Genomic DNA, 11292 nt, shown 5'->3' with positions numbered 1-11292 from the left:
GGCACGGTTAATAAGCGTGTCTTACCTGGTTGAACCAATGTAATCCGATTATACACGATTAAACCTATTTATTTAGACGTGTTTAATAGTGTAACCTGTTAACCCGTTTATATAATTAAATTTACCAAAATATCCTTACTAAGTTACTAACCCTAATTTCCTATTTTCCTTCCGCTGCCCGACTGCCCCCTCTGTTCTTCTCTTCTTTCTCAACAGACTCGAGACTCGACAGAAGCTTGTGAAAGATGACTCGCCCTCGACCATGACCCCGACGATCACAGACCACAGACGACTGAAGGCTGAAGGCGTGCTTTAGTTTAGATCTCCCTTCATATCTCCTTCTTTTACTTTTCCACTCTGGGTGAACTCGCGAGGCGCGACCTTGGGCCCTCGACCTTGAGCCCTCAACCGTGACCTCGAGCCCTCGATCTGGAGCCCTCCACTCTCACTTCTTTCAGCTCTCTACCCTTTGAAGCCGCTTCAATCTCCCCTTTCTCACGCTTGCAGCCACCTCAGTCTCCTTTCTCTCATGGTCGCAACCGCCTCATCTCCTCTCTCTCATACTTGTAGAACTCTCCCCTCACAACTCAAGGTTGGTCGATTTTGAAGAAGGAGTTTCGAATTTCAGCTGAGATAGTCAAATTACATGTTAGGTTAGTTGAATTTCAGTTGAGTTGAGTCGATTTTGAAGTTAGGGTTAGTTGATTGTGAAGTTAGGGTTTTCGATTTTCATGTTGATTTTAGTTTATTTCAGCAATGCTCTTTCTTGATTTTTGGTTGAGGATGTTCGGTGTTGCAATTACGTAGAGGTTACAACAACCCGGGGCTGTGGAGTGAACAAAATTGTTGGTGAAAGCAATGCGACATACTAGCAACTGCCTAGGTCTCAAGCATTAGAACTCCGGGAGAAGTTAAACATCGGGGACATGGAAGTCTTGCTTGATAAGTTATGCCCTTAGAGGTCAGTTACTTGCTGGAAGAGTAGCCATATGAATTTGACTTGTTGGTATAGCTATAGCATACTGGAGGTAAAGCAATCTCTATATTTGTATCTCATTCTTGATTTCATCTGCTGTTGTGAAGTTTTTGTCCCTTAATAGATCCATTTGTTCAAAATGTATTGCAGATTGTGAATAGGTATGTTTAAGCAGGTCATGTTTAACGTGTCCGGGTTGAATGGATAAATAGGTCGTGTTAACATGTTCGAGTAATTTGATTGACACGAATAAATAGGTTTTGTTCAAAATTTAATCCATATACTAATCGTGTTGTACATGGATACGTGTACCTATTGTGACGTTTCGATAAATATATTTAAATATATCATGTCCGGGTTGACACGAATATAAATATATCATGTTTATATTTTCAAAATTTGACCCGTTCAATAATCATATGGTGTATAGATTACAGCTTCCATAACACGTACCTGTTTGGACACAATGATACGCGAATTGCCCCCGGTACTTTTCTTCATTTTGCTCTATTGAAGGACCTGGCGATCTTCTCTCCTTAATTTCCATTTCTCAATCTTCTTTCCTCCTCCCACCTCCATTGTTACTCGGTGGCCGGTGATCCCGACGCCCGTCGGCCTGCATCCGCCTCTTCTCTCTCTCTCTCTCTGTCACATCACTCTCTGCGATTTCCATTCGGCTGCCCAAGGTCCTCTGTTGCAGCAGCCGCGTGTTATTTCCTCCTCCCACCTCCATTATTACTCGGTGGCCGGTGATCCCGACGCCCGTCGGCCTGCATCCGCCTCTCCTCTCTCTCTCTCTCTCTCTCTGTCACATCACTCTGTGCGATTTCCATTCGGCTGCCCAAGGTCCTCTGTTGCAGCAGGCGCGTGTTATTTCCCTGTTGGAAGTCGAACCAGGTTTGCGAATTTTCGTTCTAGGGTTTCTAGTTTGTTGATTTCTGGCCTCTTTCGGAGGGAAAGGTGTTCCATTTGTTCCAATCTAGTCGGGAGGTGCTGCTTTGATTGTAGTTACGACTTCTGACGAACGCCCGAATCTCACTGGGGATCTATAGGCAGAGAGGCTTGGGCGTATTGCTGGGATGGCGGGGAATGTTGGGGGGCTGTCGTCGCAGCATCTGCGGCAGCAAGAGGATGTCGGGGTTGGGGGTCGTTGGTACATGTCTAGAAAGGAAATCGAAGAGAACTCTCCGTCGAGAAGGGACGGGATTGAGCTCAAGAAGGAGACTTATCTCCGCAAGTCATACTGCACCTTCTTGCAGGATCTTGGGATGAGGCTCAAAGTGTAAGCTTGCCTCGACCCCTCTGTTTCTTTCTCCCGGTTTCATGCTTGCATTAGCTACCGCATTGGTCGTTACATAGCGTGTGCAATTCCTTTTCCGTCTTAGAAACACCAAATCATGTAACAGCTAATCCTAATTAATCTAGGAATTGATTAGGGGTATGTTGTTGTCAGTGTATGGCATGGACTAGACACAGAGGCTAGGGATTCAAGAAGGAAGAGAGTAATTGTATGAGTAAGAAAAAAGCATATATTAGTTGGGTTTCCTTCCATTATCCATTCTTATACGTTGTTGGCAGAATGTGGATATTTTTCCTACTTGAACGGTTATGCCCCAGCCTGGAGCGAGAGGATTTGGGCTTCTTGTCAGTTAAAAAGGCTATGATTTAGCCAAATAAATAGTAATGAGGTTCCTCTATGGTTGAAATTCTTACCTCAAAGAACTTCTTTTTTATCAGAGTTGGTGCACCTGAAATGGCAAATTCTTGTTGATTAGATATGGGATATGTTCTATTCAATGCAATGTTGTATGGATAAATAATGTGCTATGGGATAAGTGAATCAGGCTCTCGTGTACACTTTTCTTAGTTCTGAATTTATGTGTATATATATATAGATATTTATATAAATTTTGCCATTTGAAAATAGTGAAGTGATGGGGAAGCTTCATATTGGTGGTGGTGTGTTTTGAAATTTTGTTTGGGTTTGCTAGGATAGATTAGTATTAAGTAGTTGGTCTTTATCTTTTTATGTCTCCACTTTCTCTTAAAAAAATGAAACTTTTAGAACTAGAAAGACTCCTAGCTTTCCTCATCCAAGGAAATATTCAATGGGAATATATTTTCTGGTGGTATTCTCATGGCAGCTATACGGTTTTCTCAATTCTGAAATTCTAATGGCTTCCTTTTAAGTTTTGAACAGTGATGAGAAAGCCTCTTTTTGGTTCTGGTGTGTTCTCAAATTTTCTCTGGGTTTTCTAGGATAGAGTAGTTCTAGGTTTCAAACATACATCTACTTTTTTTTAAAAATTGAAACTTGTAAAAGGGCTTTTAGCTTTTCTAATGTAAGCAAGTACTTGGTAGGAATCTATATTCTTTTAGATAGATCTTTTTACATTAAATTGATGTATATCTAATGCCTACCTTTTTATTTGCAGACCACAAGTAACGATCGCTACAGCAATAATTTTTTGTCATCGATTTTTCCTGCAACAGTCTCATGCAACGAACGACAGGAGGGTGAGTCACTGAATCTAATATTCAGTCATATGTGACTCTTTTCAATTTTATCTTTTTCTTTTAAATAATTTTTAGTGCTTTTTAATAATCTGAGGGTCGTTGGCGACCCCCAGCGGGGGGGTGGTGGCCTCCGATGAGGTTCGCACCGCCGACCCCCTCTTCCTTTCTTACTCTAACTTATTTTTTTTAATTTTTTTTTCAAATTTGGCTGAGAGGGCCTAACCGGAGGCCACCACCACACTGTAGGGTCGCTGGCTACCCTTATTTGGGGGGTGTGGTCAGCATTAACAGAATAGTTGAGGCTTGCTAACATTGATAGTATCTGTATTTTTATTTTTATGTTAAGAAAAAAAAGTTGGTGCTAGATTTGATAAAATGTAAAAAGTTTGATTTTTTTTTTTGGGGGGAAATTAACCCTTTATATAGAAAGCAAGTCGTGCAAACTATTAGGAGTGATACTGTGTTATAGTGTGAAGACAACTTTTAACCAATAAATTGAGTCATATATCCATTTTATAGTGTTATGTCTGTGGGAAAGGTGATGCAACCTCCTTCCTGAAATCAATCCTTTAAATCATGGTAAAAATGCCAGTATTTCCTGATATCTAGTTTGCTCTTTTATGGATGTTTAATATATATGGCTGGGTTGCTAAGAATGAGATAGATACGACCAGAGGATTAGGCTTTATTGAGCTATGCTGCTGGAAGGGTTAGACGTTTAGCTCAAATCTGCGTAAAATTGCTGTTACTCATCCAGTAGAACGTGACTTTATCTACACTTGGTTTGTCAAGTACTATAAACTGGATTTTGATTCTTTATCCTACAAAGGATCATAATTTAAGTAGAGACACTTATGATTTAGGTTTATCCAATTGTAATTGATGTTGCAGAACACCAGTCCTGCTGAAAGCTGTTCCATATGTCATTCTCTGAGACCTTGAGATTTAATACAGGAGGTTTATGTTAATGCTAATTTATTTGCTCCACAGACTATTGCGACTGCATGCATGTTCCTTGCTGGGAAGGTTGAAGAGCCTCCCCGTTCACTAAAAGAGGTCATTCCTGTTTCCTATGAGATGATCCATAAAAAGGATGCAACTGCTGCTCAAAGGATCAAACAGAAGGTGTTCTCTAATTTGCCTGTTTATTTGAAGAGTCTGATTGATCTTACCTATTGAGTTGGTGCGAGTTCTTCTCTCTCCATGCCCTTCACTCCCTCACTCTTGCTTCTGTTTTACAATGATGTGCATAAGTTACTTACCCTACAGTCACCTGTGCTGTCAATTTTCATCTTCTCCATTTAGAAGAATATTTGAACGGTCACATGTTATCAATATTCTTAAAATCACAGCAATCTCTGATGATAGACATGATCTTTGGGCTTCCATCTTGGAAAATGACCTCATTATAGTAGGCTGAGCTAATGTTTTTGTGTCCTTATAGTCCTGCTATAAATGTTTGTCACGTAATTCTGTGCTAGTTCTATAATGTCTGCTACAAGTTAGGAAAATATGGAGTTAGTGAAATTGTTTATTAAGATTTAGCCTCGGGATGGTGCTTTTTTACAAATTTCATAATCTTATGTTGGCCAGATTCCTTTGTCATAGCTTGCAAGAATAGTATTGCTTGACTTGCCCAACATGCTGTGCAGGAAGTGTACGAACAGCAGAAAGAGCTTATTTTGTTAGCGGAGAGGCTTGTGCTTGCAACTCTGGGTTTTGACTTAAACGTCCACCACCCCTACAAGCCCCTGGTCAAAGCAATGAGGAAGTTTAAGGTCGCAGACGAAGATACAGAAAAGGCACTTGCTCAAGTTGCTTGGAATTTTGTTAATGATGGGTACGATAAGAAAAAAGAACTGCCTCTCTGTTGGCTTTTTATGGTTCTTTTGATAAAATTTTCATTCAACAGTCTTCCCTCCACTTGATCTTCTTCACACAATGTAAAAGTGGCTTCTCAGGCTGAGGACCTCGCTCTGCCTGCAATTTAAGCCCCATCACATTGCAGCAGGTGCGATTTTCCTCGCTGCCAAGTTCCTGAAAGTTAAGCTCCCCTCGGACGGTGAGATGATCTGGTGGCATGAGTTAGACATAACTCCCCGTCAATTGGAAGGTTCACTTCTTCCCCATTATATTTAATTTTCATTAATTTCAACAGATAGTGCCAAACCAATTTGTGGTGCGCAACCTTTCAATTGTGCACTTATTGCACTGGCAACATTTTCCTGATTAACTTGGTATCACGTCTTAAAGATAAAATGGATTAAAGGGACTTTCTTGGTTTATGTCTTCGTTTATGTTTGATTGGAACATCTGTTTTCTAAGACATGTCCTGCTAAACTTCATTTCTTTGTGCGAAATCCTTTTTTTCTCTTTCTTCTTTTTCTGATGAATTATTCTTTGATTGTCTGGCTGTTTTTTCAGAGGTCAGCAATCAAATGCTGGAACTTTATGAGCAAAACGGGGTTCCCCCATCACAGGGAACTAAAAGTTGAAGTACTGGTGGTGAGTCAGGACACCAGTCATTGTTGAAGATTATGTAGATAAACTTACTGATTCGATATTGTAGATGACTATTATATTAGCAGTAAATGAGATTATATTGTACTAATTCGATGTTTTAGATATTAGATTTAAAGGCAATTGCATTTTCCTTTTTCTCCTAAAATAAAATATTGGAGGCCGGTAACAGGGCCGGCCCATCATATGGCCAAGAAATGCCCTTGCTTGGCACCTCCAAATTGAAGATCCACCAAGGCCTTTACTCTAAAGTGGGACCAAGTTGTTTAGGGGGCCTCATTATAGGCCCACCTAAGCCTTTTATTCGGCCCGACCAGAGTAAGGTTATGTTTATTTGAATTTAAAATGAAGTGCTGAATTTTAAGTACTAAATTTCAAGTACTTAATGAAATAAGTGCTTAATAAAATAAGTCAATCTTGTTTGATTATAAAATGGTGAATTACTTTTAGCATATTTTATATTAGGAAAAAATACAAAAATCCTCATTGAGGTTTGGAGTCGGGATAAATTGTACCATGTGTTTTTGTTAGGGATAATTAGCTCTCATGTGATGTACTTCGTTAGCCATAGGGGATTACGACATTAGTTTTTTTTTTCATTTTTAGTCCTCAATCTTTAGCATTTTAATTATTTTGATTCTAAATCTTTTTTCTTTTATTATTCCTATCCTAAACTTTTCATTTTTTATCATTTTAGTCATCGAAAGAAAATCGAAAGGGAAAAAGGGGTCGAGGCCGCCAATCGGCAATCTCGACCCCTCCACCGAGGTCACTCGGCGTCCTCCATGAGTACCGGCGACCTCAGTGGAGGGGTCGAGATCGTCGATTGGCAGCCCCATCCTGCGAATCAACCAGGGACTTTGAGGGTACCGGCAACCTCGGTGGAGGCGATCCTGACCCCTCCTTCTATTTCGAGGACTAAAATGAAAAAATGAAAAATTGAGGATATGAATGATAAAGAAAAAAAGATTTAGAACCAAAATGATTAAAAAGCTAAAAATTAATGACTAAAAATGGAAAAAAAAAAAACTAACATTGTAACCTCTTACGGCTAACGGAGTACACAACAAGAGGGCTAGTTATCCATAACAAAAACACATTGTGCAATTTGTCCCAACCGGAAACCATAGGGGATTTTTGTACTTTTGCCTTTATATTATTTGTCATTAATGCCCCAAAACTTTTGTATTTCAACATTTGACCCTAATTAAAAATGAAAATATGGAAAAAAAAATAACCAATCATGAGATGTGGTGACAATGGTGGCCACCACACCAGCGACCACCTTTACAGACGAAGTCGCATACGCCATCAGTGGTCGCCGGCAACGTCACTTGGATTGTGGTGACTGGCCAACCATGAAACCAAAACCTTACTCCCTATCTCTCTTCGAAAAGAGAGGGAAGCCACTACAGGCCAAGCAACGTCGAAAGTGACCACTGATGGTGTCGGAGTCGTCGCGGGTGCTGCGGTGGCCGTTCGATCCTTCTCTCTCTTCGAAGAGTGAGACAAGGAACGAGATCGCAAAATTCCCAGCAGTGATGGCCCAATTGCCGGCAACCACTGTCGAAAATCAAGGACAGCAGAGGGGGGAGGGTTGAGTCGCCTCTTCCCTTTCTCTCTCTATCGGGTTTGGTGCTAAGGGGGTGGACTGATTTGCAAAAACAAAAAAGTTTAGGGGCACCGCCATTATGAACAAACCCACAGCTGAGCGAATTAGCTCAAAATGACTGAATGATTAAGTAGGCTCCCACTTCCTTAATCATTCAACACTTTTTTGTCTGAATTATTAAGTTAAGTCAAAAAAATTTTGGTATTAACAAACAAGTTAAACTCAATTAAGTGCTAAATAATTAAGTTTAGTACTTAATTTGAGTTATCAAACACAACCTAAATCATAATGTATTAAATCAATACTTTTCCATAATATTTTATTATTTCCTTAATTACATTTCTACCTCCAAAACTTCTCATTAAATTATTTCATTAATGTTTCTAAAAATCCGTTCTATTTCTAACGTCTATAGTAGTTGACATTTTAAAATATATCGGTATTTACCCAACCTTTTGTCCACTTTATTAATTGCCTTACAAATACTTGCTAATTTTATTAATTGCCATACATAATCATTCTAACGTCATAACAATAAATTCATTCAACTAATTTCTACTAATCCAGATTGCTCCGAGGTCCAAATGATATTCAATTTAAAAAAAAAAAACCTACAACGGTTACTTTTGCATCCTTATAAAAGCCAAGTTGCTCCTTTAATCTTTTCATTCTAATCTGAATTATACGGGCAGCAAAGAGAACGAAAATTTATTCGGTGTATTGTTGCAAAGAGTTGAAGAAATAACACTAGTCTACCCTAAAGCACTTTCCTGAATCAACTTCAATACCCGAGGGCTAGGTTCCATTGTTCTAACTTCTTTATTTTAATTTATATGCATTTTATTTATACTTATTAGGTACACATTAATTTTTTTTGTGGGGTAATTCATAAGATATTAAGTATATTAAGCAGAATATTTGAACCTGGTTATTCAAAATGCCAAAAAAGGAGAAGAATTGAAATTTTAATGCAATCTTCCAAATTTTCTAGTGATTATTATAAAGACGAACTTGTAAATGAACCGAATGACTCCTTAAGAAATATCTACGATCCTAGTCAATGGAATAATATTGATACAAATTTGAAAGATTTATTGGTTGAAAAATGGCCAATTAGAATTATGGATATAGACTTTCCAAAGGGTAAGTTCTCAAGATATTTTTCTACTACACTTTATATTAAAAAAATAGCAGCTGGTGAGAAGCATGATAGATGGTGGTTAGTTTATTCTAAAGATTTGGATAGGGTGTTTTGTTTTTCTTGCAAGTTATTTAATTCTGTTTCCAATACTAGTAAACCAGCTAATGAAGGTAACAATGATTGGATAAATATTAGTACTAAGCTTAAAAGTCATGAAACAGGCACATAACATACTAATAATATGAGTTTTATGGGTTGATTTAGAAATGAGATTGTTAAAAATATAACAAATGATAAGAATGTTCGAGAACGAATTAATAAAGAAAGAGAACACTGCAAGAAAAGCATTGTTAAGAATTATCGCTGTCATAAAAACTTTTCGTGGGGGCGATGAAAAAATTCACCGAGAAAGTAATGGACACTTTTTAAGTTTAACTGAAATGATTGTAGAATTTGATCCAGTGATGAAAGAACATATTCGACGCATTGCACATGATGAAATTCATAACAGCTACCTTGGACATAAAATACAAAATGAATTGATAGTTATGTTAGCAAGTGATGAACAATAAAATTATTAAAAAAATTATAGGCACAAAATATTTTTCAATCATACTTGATTGCACTCCGGATACAAGTCATCAGGAACAAATGTCTTTCATATTGCGAAGTGTGGATATTTTTTCAAATCTAATAAAAATCACAGAATATTTTGTAGAGTTTTTAGAAGTACATGGCACAAGTGGGAAGGGCCTTTTTGAAGCTATTATGGATGAAATAAAAAAATATAGGCGTTGATATTGATAATTTAAGAGGACAAGGAAATAATAATGGATCAAATATGAAGGGAAAACACCAATGAGTACAGAAAAGACTTTTAGATATGAATCCTATAGCATTTTATGCACCATGTGGTTGTCATATTTTAAACTTGGTACTTTGTGACGTGGCTAATTCTTGTACTAAGGATATATCATTTTTCGAGGTGGTACAACGTGTGTATTCATTATTTTTCTTCTTCTACTAAACGCTTGACAATTTTAAAAGATTTTGTACCCAATCTAACTCTTAAATCATTGTCACAAACACATTGGGAAAGTCGGATTGAAAGTTTTAAAGTAATAAGATTTCAAGCTCCTCAAATAAGAGATGCTTTAGTGAAATTGGTAGATGTTAGTGAAAGATTCGAAAACTAAAACAGAAGCTAATTGCTTAGCATTGTATGAGTTTGAAAATTTTGAATTTTTATTGGAGATTATTATTTGGTATGATTATTATTTGCTATTGATTCAATTAGTAAAAAATTTCAATCAAAAGATATGCGTATTGATGTTGCTATAGATCAACTAAAAGGTCTTCTTTCCTTTTTTTCAAAAGTATAGAGACGAAGGATTTGCAAATGCTATGGCTTCTGCTAAAGAAATTGCATGCGAAATAAATATAGCACCTGAATTTCGTGTTATAATGATACACAAAGATCTCTTGAAGAATCTTTGAGAATTGATTATTTCTTATACATAGTAGACCAATCTATTTCCTCACTTCAAATTAGATTTGACAATTCCAAATGTCTGAAAATAATTTTGGTTTTCTATTTAGTAGTAAAATATTTGAGGTCCTTAGACCATGAAAATTTGAAAAAACAATGCCTTAATCTTGAATATTTATTAAAATATAATGATAATTCTGACATGAACGGTTTAAATTTATTTTCGGAATTGACAGTGTTAAGAGAAGTCATACAAGTAGAAGATAATACTCTGATAGATATACTCAATCACATTAAAAGACAGATGCATATATTGCATATAGAATAATGTTAACGATTCTTGTAACAGTAGCTTCGGCTCAAAGGAGTTTTTCAAAATTGAAATTAACAAAATCTTATTATGATCTACAATGTCTCAAGAAAGATTAAAATGATTAGCTTTATTATCAATTGAAAAAGAAATGTTAGACGAAATTCATTATAAAGATCTAATAAGTAATTTTGCATCTCAAAAAGTTAGAAAATAAAATTTAAATAAAATTTGATATTATTTCATTGAATAAAGAAAGGCATCATTTTCTGATTTCGCTTTAGGCCACAATTTCGCGTGGGCTGGCCCTGGCAAGTAAGAGTAGAAGTATAACCTTTTGTTTCGAATATGTTGGAGGTAGATTTTCTTCATGCCAATAATTATACCACAAAAAGTTACTTTTATTGTTACAAGATCTTCAATATTACGGTAAAAAGTTACTCTAGTAACATGTTTTTAAGTATCATACTGTTGGATCTGTTAAATGAAATTTTGTCCATTGAGTTTTGTCCTTATCCTTACTCGAAATGTTTTATAAAAGTGGGCATAAATTTAGATTTGGGGACTACGTTTCTTTATTACTTTTACGAGATATTTTCATAATCGATTCCTTTTTTCTGAATAGAAACCCCGAAAGCTGAAACCGGATTAGTTGGATTAAAACAGTTTGGTCTTTTGCAGGTCTCTCCTTAACAAAAACAAGCACTTCATTGATCACCGTTCTGGT

General features: G+C 36.9%; 1 protein-coding gene across 1 annotated transcript; it reads left to right on the top strand.

The window, feature by feature from the left end:
• Positions 1–1440: 1440 nt before the first annotated feature.
• Positions 1441–6241, top strand: LOC116208544 (cyclin-T1-3-like). Its single transcript, XM_031542037.1, has 6 exons — positions 1441–2258; positions 3412–3493; positions 4484–4618; positions 5146–5333; positions 5455–5606; positions 5918–6241. Exons 1-6 carry the CDS (start codon positions 2056–2058, stop codon positions 5986–5988), a joined length of 831 nt encoding a protein of 276 aa, XP_031397897.1. The 5' UTR covers positions 1441–2055; the 3' UTR covers positions 5989–6241.
• Positions 6242–11292: the final 5051 nt, after the last annotated feature.

Source organism: Punica granatum, chromosome 5, assembly GCF_007655135.1.
Source record: "Punica granatum isolate Tunisia-2019 chromosome 5, ASM765513v2, whole genome shotgun sequence".
Classification (NCBI taxonomy): Eukaryota; Viridiplantae; Streptophyta; class Magnoliopsida; order Myrtales; family Lythraceae; genus Punica; species Punica granatum.
This window is presented reverse-complemented; position numbering and strand designations above follow the sequence as displayed.